This window comes from Amphibalanus amphitrite, unplaced genomic scaffold (genome assembly GCF_019059575.1).
Source record: "Amphibalanus amphitrite isolate SeventyFive unplaced genomic scaffold, NRLGWU_Aamphi_draft 000038F_arrow, whole genome shotgun sequence".
Taxonomy (NCBI): Eukaryota; Metazoa; Arthropoda; class Thecostraca; order Balanomorpha; family Balanidae; genus Amphibalanus; species Amphibalanus amphitrite.
The window spans coordinates 142,164-159,339 of NW_024881534.1; the positions used below are offsets into that span (position 1 = coordinate 142,164).

At 49.6% G+C, this 17,176-nt stretch overlaps 1 protein-coding gene across 7 annotated transcripts in view; it reads right to left on the reverse strand.

The window, feature by feature from the left end:
• LOC122373523 (muscle M-line assembly protein unc-89-like) overlaps positions 1 to 17,176 on the reverse strand; it is a 97,281-nt gene that overhangs the window by 61,268 nt on the left and 18,837 nt on the right. For all 7 annotated transcript variants that reach the window (XR_006255066.1, XR_006255067.1, XR_006255063.1 and 4 more), the window contains exons 2-7: positions 15,256 to 15,378; positions 6,897 to 7,075; positions 5,994 to 6,105; positions 1,582 to 1,717; positions 874 to 1,002; positions 299 to 423 (exon numbers count right to left, since the gene is read on the reverse strand). Coding sequence is in view for 3 of the 7 variants with exons in the window: in XM_043351703.1 (XP_043207638.1) it covers positions 299 to 423; positions 874 to 1,002; positions 1,582 to 1,717; positions 5,994 to 6,105; positions 6,897 to 7,075; positions 15,256 to 15,378 (804 nt within the window). In the remaining 4 variants the exon portion in view is untranslated. The remainder of the gene's footprint in view (positions 1 to 298; positions 424 to 873; positions 1,003 to 1,581; positions 1,718 to 5,993; positions 6,106 to 6,896; positions 7,076 to 15,255; positions 15,379 to 17,176) is intronic.

The window sequence follows — 17,176 nt, forward strand, 5'->3', positions numbered from 1 at the left end:
ATTGATTAATTTCCGTAATGCATTTAATCTTCATGGGCATTAAAACATAGAACAAACAATGGCCCGATGATAGGAGCGCGACTTCCAGTCGTCATCGTGACCAACACCATGATCGTCGTCATTGTCACACAATTAGGTTCGCGGCTGGCGCATAGTTTATTCACAAACGTCTTCTTTAGCACACAAATTAACATACACCACATAACCATCAGTTTTCCTGCTTCAGCCGAGGCTCCCATGTCCCGCGAACTTCACATATCGCGTCAGTGATCTACACTTCTCTGGATTCCGAACTTACCTTGGCCTGAGCCTCCATTTTAGCGTGTTCATACAGCAGAATTTCGGCGGAGCTGGCCGAGTCGCCCAGCTCACACGCGGACAGCAGCTGACGGCGACTCTGTTCAGCGCGACGCTCCACCTCGTCTGAGGACACGCGTCAAATGACGTCACGAAAACGGCACAACGGAATTGGTGTGGAAGATGAAAAATGACGTCAACCGACACACGGTTCGCTGGTATAAATAAGCCCTACTGTTGCTTAGAATAATGGAACAGGTAGCGGCATTTTTAACAGCTCTAGCGGTCTTTCGATGACGTCGATGCTTGGTTAACCGAGACCTGCTGTTGAAATTTACTAGTATAACTACCTAGTCAATGAAAAGATGGACATGAATTACAGTACAAAGTTTGTACTGTTCATCCTTCATAACCCACACATGGATGATACGCGTGAAATCGTTTTATTAGACTGGTGCTGTTATATAACACATTAATTCGGAGACAAACACCATAAAATCACATTAGGTCGGGGACAGCTGCTCCGCATTTATCCGTCGCCTGAGGCGAGTCCGGGAGGGTGCGTGCGTCTCTGACCTAGGTCGGCGTGGAACCCGGCCAGCGCCAGGCACTGCTCCAGGATGTGTCGCCGGTTGGTGAAGAGCACGTCCACCAGCCGGCGCCGGTCGTGTAATGACTCCATCCACCGCTCCACCTGAACACAGGCTGTAACACAAACATATAGTTACAAACAGAGACTCCATCCACCGCTCCACCTGAACACAGGCTGTAATGCAAACATACTCGTAGTCACAAACACAGTCACAACTGGGGACTCATCCATCGCTCCACCTGGACACAGGCTGTAACACAAACACACAAATATGGTCAGAAACAAGTTCTCCGTCCATCGCTCCATCTGGACACAGGCTGTAACACAAACACTGTCACAAACAGGGAGCACCTGGACACAGGATGTAACACAAACACAGTCACAGACAGGGACTCCATCCACCGCCCCACCTGAACACATGTCGTAATACAAACAAACAATCACGACACAAACAGATCAAGCATTCGAGGTAAAAAAGGTTATGCAGCAAGCACAACCGACAGCAGCTACATAGAGTTACTTTGAACACAAGTCACCTTTCCATTTCTAAGACATTCGATAGAACCAATGCTAAATATAGGCTACAAACGTTATTCTAACATTTGCTCATTCATACCGATGTTCTAACTAATAATTTTAAAAACAATCCGACGCATCTTCAACACACTATCACTTGGGAAATAAGAACTCACATGTTTGCAGCGCCGTTCGTATTTGGTTGGGCCGTGAGTCGACCGTGCCCCTGGTGGCCAGAAGGCGAAGCTTCTCCAGCAGAAGATTGCCCTCCTGCAGTGTCAGCATAGAGCCCTCCAGCACACCTTTTCGTACCTGTGGAACAGCAAGAGGTCAGATAGAAGTCCAGCAGTGACGCTGCACTCTATGGTACGAGATCTCTTAGCATAGATCAGAGAAAGTAAATGGTAAGGGACGCTTTTATACATTCCCGAATGTTGGGTCAGTTATTTCCGTCTTTTGAGACTATTTCAGGGCCGTTTGATGAGAGGATGCGGAGAATATCTCCCGCGATTATGGAGAGACATTATTCTGAGTCGGTCACCGACTGGTATGCCCGCAGCGATGGAGTCCATCTCGATGGGACGGGCCAGTGCCGCGTTGGCACAGGCTTACCGTCTACCCGGAGAATTATGACCCTATTGGAGCTGCCCTCCGTCGGCTGTCTGGTGGGGTGACTGACCGTCCCCCGGATCGGAACAAGGTGGCTTGTGGTATTCTAAAGGTGGATTGGTTCCGAAAAGATCTGAGGGTTGCTTGCTTATAGAACGACACTATTTTGGCAGGTAGTTTTCCTATTGAGGATTTCCTGTGTCTACGTCGAGTGGGGAAGGGTCGGGAATAGGATAGAGGGATGATTAGGAGAAGCCATCTAGGAGTTTCTATTTCAAGTACTGAAGCACGAGGACCCAGTTCAGCCCCTGAATTGAATGCTTAACGGTGTCCAGCAGTGGCCACGCTCGTCTCGTTTGTTTCGTTGGGTTAGGCCCTTTCGGTCTTACCAGACCATTTCAGAGCCAGAAGGATGATAGGAATTAGGGGGAGACATTTTTTTTTGTTGGGTTAGGCCCTTTCGGTCAATTGTGACCATTTCAGAGCCGGGAGGATGATAGGATATGGGGGGAGACATTGGTCTGGGCAGGCACCCTAGTGAGTCGCCGGGGCTGAGCCCGTCCAGAGGACAGGCCGACCAGCCCTCCAAGCACTCTCTGCACCCGGCTATGGGGTGCGCTCCCTCGGGAGCAGCGGTGCCGCTCCAAGGAAGCAGCCCGCACGAGATAAAGGTGCCTGTCCAGCCCGGAGTGAGGGTTGCGGCGTGGAGGAGAAGGATTTGACAGCATCCTGAGGATGGAAGCGACGGAACGGAGCCACGGAACGGGTGATCAAATGGCAAATGCGTACCCATGGGTGGAGAACCTACCCCGGCCACCCCGGCCGTGGCCGGGGTGGTTACCCCGGCCGTGGCCGGGGTAACTTTCAGCCAACCCCGGCGCGGCCGGGGTAACTTTTTCACTCTTGTAATTCCTTAAAACTGTCTCCAAACGAGAAAAAGCTGAGTTCTACCTACAAAAGTGTCTCTCTTTACTCTTTTCTACCTCTTTTAAGTTTTTGAAGATCTATTTATTTTGATTTTGGAACTTTTTGACAAAATATTTTCATCGCAGAGCGCGACAAGTTTGATCAAACATGCAAAATAAAACGATATTCAAGGGTCGTTATCGTAAGATCACGTTACAATAACATCACACAAGAAAACAGGTCTAGGGACGGGTCATATCAATGAGACAAAATGGGTAGCATTGAAGAAGTAGAAGAGCTGCGGGAGCTCAAGGCTTGGAACTTGAACCACGCCAGAGTGGTGCCCCTATCGAAAACGCTGAGGCGAGATGTAGAGTAGGCGTTATACGCCCTTTCAAACTCGGCTGCTGGGCTGCGTGGCGAGGAGTGGCAGCGCCGTTTGAAAGAACGCTAAACATAATAAGAAAAATTTCGTCATATTTTAGGCCAGCACAAAATAAATCACCACAGGACATTAAAAGTCAAATTTTCCCTTTCATAGCGTGCTTTCACAACTTTTCTCATAGCTCGTGATCTAGAGGAGCTAGAACACTGCAAACAAAACATTTGATAGCTATTCGCGAGCGACATTTCAGGTGCAAGTGAAATTACCAATCGCTTGGCTTCAAGAGGGCCACAACGGTCAAATTTAACATTTTTGTGTGAAAAAGGAAACTTTCGTCTTTTTAGGAAATACCCAAGCTCTGCAAATGATCCATGAACACAGACTGTTAAAACATGGTTATCTACAGGGTGACACAAAAAAAAAAACGGTCATCACCAAAATTCGAATAACTTCGGAAGTTTTATTCAGATCATCACCAAACTTCGGCCACTTTAGGTCACACCTATGTAGCAGACATCCACCAAGTTTCAAGTCTTCACTACGAATACTTTTAGTACAGTGTGTGTTTTACGGACGCTCCACAATGTGCTCCAGGTGAGCGCCCCGGCGCTGCAGGGCGTAGGCACACCTGCATCCGGCGGGCAAAGCTGTCGATAACCCGATAAGAATAACGTTTCAGGGGTAGCACACCCCCTGAGCACTGTCTCCAGAGGCCATTGCACTCTGTAAAGTGCACAGCCATCGGGTTATCGACAACTTTGCCCGCCGGATGCAAGTGTGCCTACGCCCTGCAGCGCCGTGGCGCTCACCTGGAGCACATTGTGGAGCGTCAGTAAAACACACACTGTACTAAAAGTATTCGTAGTGAAGACTTGAAACTCGGTGGATGTATGCTACATAGGTGTGACCTTAAGTGGCCGAAGTTTGGTGATGATCTGAATAAAACTTCCGAAGTTATTTGAAATTTGGTGATGACCGTTTTTTGTGTCACCCTGTAGCAAAATCGACCTGATGGCCTGACCCTAGGTGACTTGGGAGCGAAATTCAGAACCACGATGCGAAACTGATTTATTATAGCTGAATCTATAATTTATAACTGCCTTAACTGAGTATCACGCAAATGCTTGCCGCGGTTTCACCTACAAACGTAAAAGCAACTGGGGACTAAGGCTAGAAACGCCCCCGGCCCCCGACACCATTATGAAACTTGAGGCGAGGTCACTTGATGTGACCTGTTGGCCTGAACTTGAATAACTGAGAAATAACTGAGAGTTAAAATGTTCATCATTCAGCAATCACAGCATCCATTATTTCATTCAACAGAAAAGGGGTTTGTTGATAACCGTTTACAAATGTTATTTGAGCATGCCGTCTTTTCCATGACTATCGTTCGCCGGCCGGGGTAACTTTTTCAAACATTCTCCACCCATGTGCGTACCTCAAGACTCCCACATAGTTCCCAGAGGTCGATAAAATGCTTGGAGTTGCTCCAACGAACATCTTAGTCCCATCACTGTCTCCAACTTAGCCCTCGCCTGGTGGGGGGGGGGGGGAGCAGCCTCCCTAAGTTTTTTTTCGCGAATAGCGTAAAAGTTGGTGTCGCGTAGCGCCGCAAAATTTGGCACAACGTCTGGGAATGAGCCTTTTGCTACCTATCCTGAAAATTCATTGCCATCCGCCGCGTCGGCACACCGGTATCTCCTCACCTTCTCCCCACACGGCCTTGACTCCCCAACTCACACCATCACACTACTGCATACAGTGACCGGTCGCACGGTGGATCTGAATGCCTACGTTTGCGCGCCAAAGTCTGAAACAAATAACGATTATCATCAGCTTAGAGATGTTGAAATTTAGCATTTTAAAGCTTCTAATTCAAAAGTTTATATCTGTGCTTTAACGCACTTGTCCTTATTGATTGAGAAAAGAGCGGACTTTTTATCGTATTACCTAATGCGAAGTAACGCAATCGAAGTGTGATTTCGGTCCACTGTGCGTTTTCAGGCGCGCTCGATAAAACGCCCAGGCCTGGAGAAAGTTGGAAGGGTGATTTTCTGATCCTCCTTACCACAAAATGACCCTAAGCGAAAAAATGCCCGCAGGGCGCTGCCAACGCGTGCCAGCGGCCCTGCTAGTAAGGGCGAAAATCAATGTATGTGTATGCGGAGCACACCCTTAGCGCTATGATGGCTCCTTGGAGACACCTGGAGAAACCTGTCCCGGCAGAAGGGTCAGGTCCCTCGCAGACGGCGCGGCACGGCGAGAGCTCAGCGGGTGGCCTAGCCGGAAAGAGGATAAAAATAGCCGACTGGCCCGACCCAGCGAGGGGTGACCGAAGGGTGACCAGGAGTGAATGAGGGAACATACGCGGTACTTACCGAGCAGCCGATAACAGCACCGGACGATTAGAAAGTCATAAGTCAATGCTGTATTTTAGGCGTAAGGAAGCATCCATGTAGACGGGCGGACTGTCTCCAGCTCTTCGAAGCATTGCTAATATCTTGCTCCAACGGGCGTTGGCACGTTGGAAGTTTTATCGACCACTGATAGTTCCATTCTTTCACCACAAGCCACATATCCATCTATACAGTTTATCTTCAACTTCATTGACATGCAGTGACAATTGACATACAAACATATGATTACAGTAACATATAATGCAACATCTATATGTATTTCTGAACTTACATCGAGCAGCCGTCGGATGGCCTCCTCGGCCTCGGCTGGCTCGGTCGGAATCGAAACGTCGCCGAACACGCCATCTGCCAGGTCCATGACGTCACTGAAGTTACGCGACCGTCTGCAAGGTGGCAGCACCAGTCAGGGCAGGGTATATCGTGGAACCAGGAGAGCTTGTGGATACGAAACGTGCTATTGCTGGATTCCACACTTATTGCTTATGTCGAACATGGGCTCGTCCCACGTCATAACTCTGTGAAACTGGAAACACGGCTTACGGTCAAACATTATCAGTCTAGCTATGGAGACGTCTTCCTTAGACCATCCCGCAATAAAAACAAATAACGGCGCAATAATTTCCCGAGAGCAGCGGTGAAGCAACACAGAAACGACTTATACCAACAAACAACAATTAAAACGAGGATGGATGGCACTTGACAGCGTGGCCGACCCGCTGTGAGATTCGGGTAAACGAAGGGGGCCTGGGGCGCCGACTCTCTGGACACTGGCTTGGAGTGGTAACGTATAGTTTATGGCAAACGTCAGCAGACATATTGACAATTAAACGTCCTTAGTGATGAAGAAACGTCGGCTCTCGAGACCTGAAAAACAAACACGTTCCTCTGCATCGGGCTGTGATACATTTTATTATAACCATACTGATTTACATGGGAAATGGCTTATAAACTGGGAATGGTTTCTTTTGGCCAGTTACTTCAGTTAGCATTTTTCTACGGGTAGGTAGACTACGAAACCCGAGCCACTAAAATAACGAAGTCTATCCACTTCATCCAAATGAGAGTAGAGTTGTACCTCAGCCTCACTGACCTGTGGAACCGGACGCACCATATATGTGGTCTCTCAACCCAAATTGCCCCGAACTGACCTGTGGGATTCATCATCTCTACTGACCTGTGGAATCGGACGCACTGCGCCAGCACCTGTCTGCGCTGCTCCAGCTGGGCATTGAGCTCGCGCCAGGCCATTGCCAGGCTCTCGGCCATCGCCGAGTAGGTGGAGGCCTTGGTGTCCTGCCGGGCGATCAGCTGGTCGGCCTGGTTCAGCAGCTCCTCCACCGGCGACTCCTTGCTCTGGGGGGAGAGGAGGGAGGAGGTCAGGTACACAGAAGGAGACTCCTTCACTGTGCGTGTTTTTATTTTATTTTTATTTTTAATTAATTTATTTTTTGCTTGACTCTCCCACCTAAGTACCAGCGTAGAGCAGAGTCATCATCACACGCAGAGCTTTGCTGACCTCTAGCTCAACTGTCGTAGGTCAGTAATCACCGCCATGCACTAGTTCAACATCCAGAGGTGGATCCAGCTCAGAGTTTTTTTTGGGGGGGGGGGCAAACCATAACAATTTATCGATTCTTTCCATGCCTCGTCCACAGGCGTAATGTTAAAATCATGCCGTTTGGGGGGGGGGCAAATGCCCATTTTGCCCCCCCCCCCCCTGGATCCGCCACTGTCAACATCAGCGCTGTCCGCTGCCATGCAATGATGCATGATTCACAGTCCACCTCTCCAGAACCTGCGACGCCCCGTCCACGCCTGGTGACGGCTCGTTCACGGCTGTCACCAGCACTTCATGGCTGGTCTCGGTCAGTTTCAGTTCGGCGCGCCTCGCTGCCGATCGTCCATTGCCGACGACTGACGAGGCAGTAGTGGAGGGCGCCTCGGCAGACGACAAGCAGCGGACGGCAGGCACACCGGGCGGCGGTGGACGGTGGACTCAGGCACTGGCACAGGGATGGGCGGTGGACGACAGGCAGCGGACGGCAGGCAGGTGGCGGGCTCCGGGCGGCGGCGGTCGGCGCCGGGTCGGGTCACGGCCCGGCGGACTTTCTCCAGCTCTGCTGGTCGCTCGATAGAGCCGATAGGGACGTGACCGCGACTCACGCCGCCGACTCGACTCAGCTCGGAATGCTGGGGCAGCTGGACTGGCTCAGAATGCTGGGATAGCTGGGAGAGCTGGAGTGGATAGGAGGAACGTTGGACCCGCGCCTGAGGTCGATACGACTCACTGTTGGACACTGTGTGACCTGTTCAGATAAGGTGGAACCGGTTCGGTTACTAGCTTGTTTTGGAAAAGGAACGAACTATAAGAGAAAACGAATTAATTTTATTTTCTGTCGTTTCAAGGAGGGGAAATCCTTATAAAGGTGGCTATGCCTCACGTTTCCAATGGTTTTGTTTGAGGAAGTCTTCAACAACTGAACCGACTTATTCGTTGCTCTCAGATCGTTCCTAGCTTGTCCACAATATCACTTGCTTTGTCGAATTCGAAACTCACAGCAGAGGCCAGTTTTACCAACAGAAAAACAGGAATCCCAACAAACATCGGCCTTATTGCCGGCAGAAGAAGTCATGAAGCGATAGCTAACGTCTTTCTCACCCCTCTCTTACACCAGACGCCTGCAGCACGACAAACAGACACCCCCTGTGGATGTCACGCCGGGTCACCTCCCCAGCTGTTCCTCCCCTCCTTCTCAGACCGGATGCCCCCCCCCCCTCCTCCTGCGGGGGTGGACGCCGCGGTCCCTCCGTCAGCCATACCGTGCACGGGAGGCATGGACCGCCTATAAAACGGTACCGGTTCTGCACCGGCCAGCGCCCAGCCAAGTCGAATCAGACGCAGCTGCCGGCTGCAGCAGCTTGCTGTTTACCGAGTCTATAGACTTTAGGAGGCTCCTGCGCTGCTAGGATAGGGTCAGACGGTCCTGAATATGAATAATTCATACCGCTACTAAGTTGACATTTTGAAATATGACGCATTGACAAAAGGCATGTGCATTGAGCAACGTGCATAGTAGAATGCCTGAACTATCTGACCATTGACCATACCGTGCAGTGTTTAACGCTCATGTTAGCAGTTATAAATGTTAGCAAAATACCGCATCTAAATCCAATGAAAGTGCTGCCCCGCCACATTGTCAAAATTGATCTCGGCTATTGCCGAAATGCACCACGCCCTGCGTTCAGCCATTCCTGGCCCAGTCTCTGCCTGTGTCTGAGCAGAATGCCGCCGGCACAGCTGAACAGAGAGGGCGCGGTCCCGGGTGTAAACTCACGTGCACACAGTAAACACTACCGAGTTTCGTCACACGCGAGCGTACTGCGATGACGAGACGAGGCCAGACCCTCGCGTTGACGCCGTCGGCCAATTCAAGGTCGTCTCGAGACATCCTATGGGGTATGAGTCACTTCAAAACGAGAGCTAGTCAAAGACGGCTGCGCACGTGTTTTGTTCTGGACAGTTACGACAGTCAACAGAGGTCAGCGTATAGGGCAGCCGGCAGGTCATAAAATGTTTGACGACAGTGCTTGGTCGTTAGGAATTCATGTGGTGCATTCAAGCCAAACAAGCAAGTTTAGAGGGTCACTATCAACGTAACTACTTTCGAAAGTGAATTAATGCTGGCCATATTTTACTTCAAGACAAAGTAGTGTCCAGGAATGGTCGTTTGTTTACAGGGACAATTAAGTTTTCATACTGTAAGCATACCGCACCGTAAGACGCAAGAAGATGCCATTTGATAAGTTGGGGCTGGGAGAGAATGCCATTGTCATTTTATGGACATTCCATGGCAATAAGCGCTTGATTTTCAACCTGCCGCCTTCACAAACCAACCTAAGTGCCGCTGACCCCTAAGGTCCCCCTAATCCACCTGAGGTCACCGCCCACGCCCCTTTCTGACGCCGTCAACACCGCTGCTGATTTGAGCACTCACAGACGACGAGACGCCCACTCATCTGAGTCATACACTGATCAGCGTGCAAACTGCAAATGTCATGGTCAGCACCTTTCGCATGTCTATTGTGTATTGTGGCTACACGTGGTAGGTTGATCGATGCTCTAACGAATTTTTCTCAACTATAAACATTGACCGTACGCTTTATATTGTTCAAAAAGTTGTCCATAATGCCTGTTAGGGACCGTTGTGGGATTCAGACGCCAGCAGATGTCATGCCGAAAGTTTCATTCGCCGCTGGTTAGCAATAAAGTGCACAAATTAGACCTAACCAGCGCGGTACCGGTGGTCTCAGCGCAATGACGACCCATAAATGCCGTAATGACATGAAAATTCAGCAATTGTTTGTCATTTTCCCGTCACACTAAAGTTATTGCAATCCTGTTATAGGCCCGGATCTCATCTAAATTGCATGGTCCAATTTTGCTTCGGTCTGTTTGACGCAATCATCCTGGGTGTTCAGTTGTTCACAGCTCAGCTCACCGTGTCCAAGAAAAATGTTTAAAACCACACGCCATACATTTTGTGTGTGAAAAATAGTGTTGTTCATTAAATGTCTTACTGAAAAAATGCATCTAACCGAAATTTTTACTAAAGAAGTAAACCTAACAGTAAGTTATTATAACCATATCGTTTGGTTAGTATAGGACACGGTCACCTAAAACAACTCTTTGCCCCCCCCCCCCCCCCATCGTCGTTAAAACCTTCCTTTCAGACGCAGTGTCTTTCCGCAGCCATGTGAGCGTCTATCGTCCCAGCCACCCCGCTTAGTCTCGGCGCCGCCCGCGGTCGGCCCATCGCCCCAGGTCATGTCGTCGTTTACAGGGTGGGGCAGCATAATCGGGAATAAATATCAAACGGGATTATTTGGTCATGAATCTAAAAATATAGCTCCAAGCACTATTTTAGCAACATCCTATCAATCGGTCACCTTTTACCTATCCCTCATCCTATTTGACCGCCCTCGGCGTCGATGACCTTCTCAAGGCGGGTCCAAAAGCACGCGCATGCACGTGCAACCTCCTGCTTGTCCATGATCGCCCATCAGCTTCGTACCTTGCACTGAAGACTGTTTTTACTGATGATAAGTTGTTCATTAAACTTCTACCAAAAAACGCTCCATGTAAAGAATTTGGTCGGATTTAAATCGGCGGAGTTGAAGGACCAGAAGTTTTTGGTTCATCTCAGGTGGAGGTGCCCTACACAATAACATGTCGTCCTCACTGCAGTACCAGCACGGACAGAGTCCTCGTAAGACGTGATTTGGACCGTCAGTGATCCTCTCTTCCGACGGCTCCACGTGAGTCTGCCAGAGTGCGGTTGTATTTACCAGAGGTGCTCATTTTATCCGGGCTCGATGAAGTAGGGTGCACCACGTGCACCTCCCTTGAAGACCACCCATAGGTCCATCACCCCAACAGGATGTTTACTTTGCATGACCGCTGGAATATTCTCGATACAATCCCCTATATGGCATGCCATTCTTTTTTATCGTATTCCAGTCGGTGATAAGATTTTTTGTCGCTGAAGTTTTGAACATTGTTTCTTTTTAATATGCTCAAGTGCTTCTTCCTTATATTCAAGTGAGTCATCTTGTATGTCCTCTGCTAAGAGTTATTTTACGACGATTACGTTAACCTGTTGTCCTAAGTATCCCCACACAATCCTTATCGTCCGTGATAACACGTTGACCTGCCCAGCAACCTTTACGTGGAATTGCAGGGTTTTAAACAAAATGTTCTTGTTTTACTTGTTTAACATTAGTGTCTATGGGCGCGCGCAAAGCACTTGGAGCACCGTCGAACTATTTTGCTGCTCTTTTCCAGGAAGTTGCATGCTCATGGATGTAGTCATGTCAGATGATGCACAACTTTTGGGCGTTTCATTGCCATAATATAATTTATAAAAATAATGCCGTGCCTACTCATGATCAGAGCCCAAAAAGCATTCCCGATTATGCTGCCCCACCCTGTACAGTGCGGTCGGCGGCCACAAGAACGGTCCCACCGAGCTGACCACAGGCTGGGTGTGCCGGCCGCCCATCGCACCCTTCTGCAGGAATGCGACCGCGTCTGCCCACGGTCAGAAGTCGCTGTGGTTGAGCGAACGGTCACTGACGGCTCGCCCTCGCCCTCGCCCGTGGAACCGGACACCGGGCGAGCGGGAGCAGAAGGCTAGCGGAGGCGGCCCGGTTTGTTTTGGCCACAGACTGGCGTGATCCCCAGGGAGGAGCGGTCATGATATCGATACCGCCGGACGGGCCCAAAGGTCACCGTGCACCGGACAAAGGCAGGCAGCGGTCGGCGGCCGGAGCGACCCGAAAACCGGGTCTGCATAACGTCAGACCGATGTGCATGGTGTGGTTTGGGATGCATGTGGTTTACCGTACAGTTCGACCGTAAACATTCCATTCCACTGAGGGAACTGCAGTATCTAGCCGGAAGAGAGCATAGATACCTAATAAAAGTCACTGACACCGTTATCAACAAAGCACTGAAATTAAAATTACTCCTGACAAATACACAATGCACATGCCTTACTATTCATCAGCCACCCCAATGGTACCAATAGCATAGCGTCCGCGATTACATTCGATAAACCAACCCAAACACGCACCCCGCTGTCCATCAGCTGCAGCCCAGCTCCAGCAGGTCCGGCCTACTACAGCGGTATTAATAGCCCCACTGCGCATGAGAAATGCCCTACCCAGTACCCACCCCACTGCACTGGACGGACGGGCCGGCCCGCTGCCCTTTGTTTGCGAGTGAAGGAGGTCAGAACGGCCGACGCCACCTGTTGTTCTGGTCAAGTGGACGCTGTGAGCTACTTTCCGTTGTATTATCCACCGCCTTTGCACTGCAGCATTCCTTAGCAGCAGCTGCCATGAAATTTGTATTGTGTATGTAACTACTTAGGAATCCCATGTGGTCTTTAAACGTGCACTGCTTGTTCGGGCTTCCCCTCCTGTCGGCATCCACGACAGCCGCTGCGTCTGCATTTACTGCAATCGTCACTCCTCCGGCTGAAATGCGTTCATCGCTGCGGCTTCCACAATGTCTCCTCCTACATCGACACTTCAATCCCTAGCGTCACTCTCATCAGCCGCGCCTCTAGCTTAGTGTCTTCCGAGCCACACCTCGTCAGTCTGCCTAGCAGAGACGTCGTCGTCACGTCGAGGCCGGCTTCCAAGGCGCGGCGACCCGACCGCTGCAGTGCCGGCCGCGTGGGGCGCACGTGCACTGCATGCAGGTCACGTAAGAGGTCGGCAGGCCCAGTTGCAACACCCCGCCGCCGCCGTCTCGAAGAGAAGCCAGGGGCAAGGAGTGCTGAACCCATGTCCCGCGACCTTGTGGAGGTGTGGCAAGGGAGGCGCCGACACGGCGCGTGAGCTAGTCAGGATGAAATGAATAGTCGACATCAGAAGAACCCTTTACTTTTGAGCCGAGCGCCCGTGTGATAGATAAAGATGTTCCCCACTGGATTTGTCATGTTCTGAATATCATCATTGTCACAGAGATGGGGTTGGGGCAAGTAATGTAAACATAACTGCTGATGTATGTATGTATCTGATGTATGAGTTGAATTTATGCAGGATGCAAAAGTTCAAGGTCAGAAGCTATCACCATGTAATAGTTATCTACGATAGCTTGTTGATTGCTTTCCAGCATGGCCCGATAATTTACATTATCACAATTAGGCATTGACGTCGAACATGCATCAGAAGCGTCGCTAGTGACTGATTTATCGGATACGGCTGTCCTATACGGGCTTCTGTCTGATAGCAGGCAACATCAAAGTATGCCGCCCACGAGATTCCTCAGCTGCAGACAACTGCGACGAGCATACGATTAGCATGACAGATCAAAGAGGCAGGAATAAGCTGCAACACAAATAGACAACATTTATGTCCTATTTCTGGTTTACAGGGTCGCAGGTGAATGGCGATAGAGCCGTGACACAGGCACGTGCGGTTGATTGCTTTGTCCAGCGTTGCAGTCTCCCACTATCATTGACTTGGGAAGCTTTAGCTTCGAGTTACCTGTGGATTTGACACACGCGCTGCATAGACAGAGCTATGGTATGAAAGCAGCGCTTGGCTGCTCCCCCCGCGCCTCCCAGTAAGTTCCGTCGTTCCAGTCTCAGATGAGTGCCTGGCGCCTTGCCGCGGTCGGGGGTACCGATTAGCACCGGCCGGATCCCGGGGCAGGTGATGGATCGCACCGCTCACACGGAGGCCAGGGCACTGCTGCGGCGATTGTGGCGCACTACGGAACGTTAGCGATGCAGCATATAGGGAGCAGTTGCGAAAAAATCAGTGATTGTATAAATGTAAGCATTGTTACGCAGTGATTTTGACGACAGTTGATGACGAGAAGCAGGAAGTGCTTAGTGCTTACCTAACACTTTCAAATGTCAGTGTCCGCTGTTGTTATTTACAACGCAGTTGAATAACATGAATAACACCCATAGAATTATAGTCCCCCACTGCCGTGAGCTGTGCCTACATTAATAAATATTGATTCCTGCACATTTGTAAGTCCTAATCTGCAACAGTGCAATATCTCATGAGATGAACGATGAAATGGGAGGGAGGAATGTTCATTATATATGGATACGATGACCTTCTCGTCACACCAAGTCTATCTGCTATCAAGTCTATCTATGTATCTGCTCTGTTCCCTTGACTACATATCCGATAATTTCATCTGACTGGTAGATGGGATTAGAGGGAGTTGAACAGAGCCGCTCTGTCAGCCGTGGTTGGGGCACGTTCACTCGACTGATCAGCACTGCTGGCAGATGGCCAGTTCGATGCGGCTCCGGCTCTCTGTGCCCGAGCGGTACTCGATATGCTGATCTGCAGCATGCTAACGGCACTCGGCAGTGCGAAAATATCGATCTCAGGGAGCCGATACTACAACCACAAAGTCCTTGTCGACCATGACTTAGAAGACACAATTATTTAAAATGCCTTAGCGGGCTATGGTTTTCAGTCATCTCATCACAATGCACCACAATCACCATTTCAAAGAAACTGCTGACCTCACTTCGTTCCAAAAACGCATTCAGAAGCACTCAAGACATGACGGATGCCCGTGCTTATCTGGCGCATTCATAAAACTCGTGTATGTGAAGTCAGACGCCCGCACCTCCCCCGCCAAACAGAAGACGTGAATGTCCAATCTGGCCCATTCTATGGTTGGCCAGGGACGTAGTTATGGCGGCATAGGTATGGTGCATCCCACCTTATAAGAATGCTGCCTGTGCGTAATGTTTGCATAAGTTAAAACATAAATGTCGAATTGAATGATACTTTTAATGAGCATTCCTGCAAAACAAATTCGTCCTACTTAATTGATGATAGTTTATCATAAACCAAGAAATGTATTACTCGGGTACATCTGTATGAAATGCTATGTCGCTAGTGGCGCTATTCCTCCAAAGGTCGAGCCCAGTCCATCGGTTCGAAAATTTGTCCGTCTCCAATCGAGGCTCACTCCTGGAGAGCACACTCACCGCCAGTTTCTGGAGGACTTCCTCGTGCTGTTGCTGAAGTTGTTGTGCCTCCTCCAGAGAGGGCGCCAGATGACTGAGCTCGGGAGTCATCTCCAGACACTTGAGCTCCACCCACTCCTTGTTCTGGAACACAAGACAACGGGAAGTTAGAAATACTGGCAAAGAGTGGAGACATCTCTAACAACACATGAAACTGAGTGTTGGGCGTAACAGTCGCGCAGCACACTTAACGATTCAATCAACATCGTCATTGGCATTGCATCTAAGGAGGGAGGGCGCGTTGGGAGTCGGGAGACATGGGCGACAGCTTCTAAGAACGGACGTGTAAAGGGTTGGACACATACATAAGGAATTGCAATGCAGCATGCAACAGTGGATCAAACTGAATCTTGATCAGTGGCGATGCCGGACGAATACTGTCTTAGTTGTTTCAGTTGACACAGTGGATTGTGTCCCTTATCACAACCAAGCATCTTCATCATTCCTCACTTTTGGCCACATGTCAGGAGACCCGTCCAAGCCAGGACGTTTTTGTCATCATCCAGCGGAAGCTTCGCTGTAAAAGTACCAGTGTCCCAAAACTCGCCAGTTTGGGTGGGAAGTGACATCCAAATAAAAATAATATTCCACTCTCACCTCCAATTTCTACAGAGCAATTTTGCACTCCCTGTTTTACCAATAAAGAGCATCTGCGTATGGCTGTACGTATCTTTTATATTCGATTTAGTTATCTTATAAGGCAGCTCTGACATCCTATAACATTCACAAATAAATTGTTGACCCCTGTTTTCCCCTCTTTTTGTGCCTTTCTGACTAGCATTTTTCCACTCTCAACCCTCTTTGTAGTGACGGATATTCCCCTCCGACACCCAAGCCAAAATATAATTTTGGCACACTGAAAAGTACCCAAACACTTGCACCACTCATGTTATCAGCGACACGCGCCGTCCAACTCCGAATGACTGGCGATTTTATCCCGTCCATGTCCCCGTCTCAGGCACGCTTATGGACGTGAGGAACAAGAAGCTCGTTGTCTCACTCGACCTCGTTGGAGCCATGAGTCATGGCTTTAGTCTGACTCGACAACAGTGTGATTGTGGGACCTTGGTGCAGACGTAGAGGTCATGAACCATATAAGAGCCTGCGTCTGTCATTACTCATTTACAGGGATCAGATGGGACGGATTAATGTGTAAGGATGATGAATGTCTGGGTTTTCTAGTGCATTGTTTGTGTGGTATCACATATTCTTATGGCGTGTTAACTGTCATGACACCTACTGTTCGAAGTTAAAATTTCTAAACTGCTAACCGAAATTCTTAGCACCTACACCAACGGTTAACAAAACCAGTTTCTTATTCATATTTCCAACCAGTCTTGAAATATGATGGAACGTTCATTGCAATGCCGGATCAGAGCGAAGACAGACATTTCAATAGCGGTCAGCCAACTTATGTCGAATGCAGCAGGGGTCCTAAGGGTTACCACCATTGAGGCCGCGCGTGGTGGTGCAGGTCGTGGATGTCTGAATGACTCCTGACCTGACAGTCCGTCCCAAGGTGGACTAAGGGAGGTCAACCTACCTTATCTGAAGGCTTATTCTTTTCCTTATATGTAAGACCACAGGAACAAGCAGTACTAAAGAGCTGCAAAAGTCCATGTGTAAAACAGTCTTCAACCTACACCCACGCACTCAAGATGAAAGATTGTCGACTTAAAAAAGCCCCCAGTGCAATACCAAATCCGCCCTATCAGCCCACGTTTCTGAGCTGGCAAGAAGGCTGTCAACGACCCAGCTCCTCTGCAGTCGCTGACAACCTTCAGACGAGAACGGGCCGCGCTGAATCGTGTCCGTCGTCACGGCGGCCACGTCTGAGCCGCCGACGTCTGTTCCCCGTCCTGTCCTGCACGGTTTGGTGGGG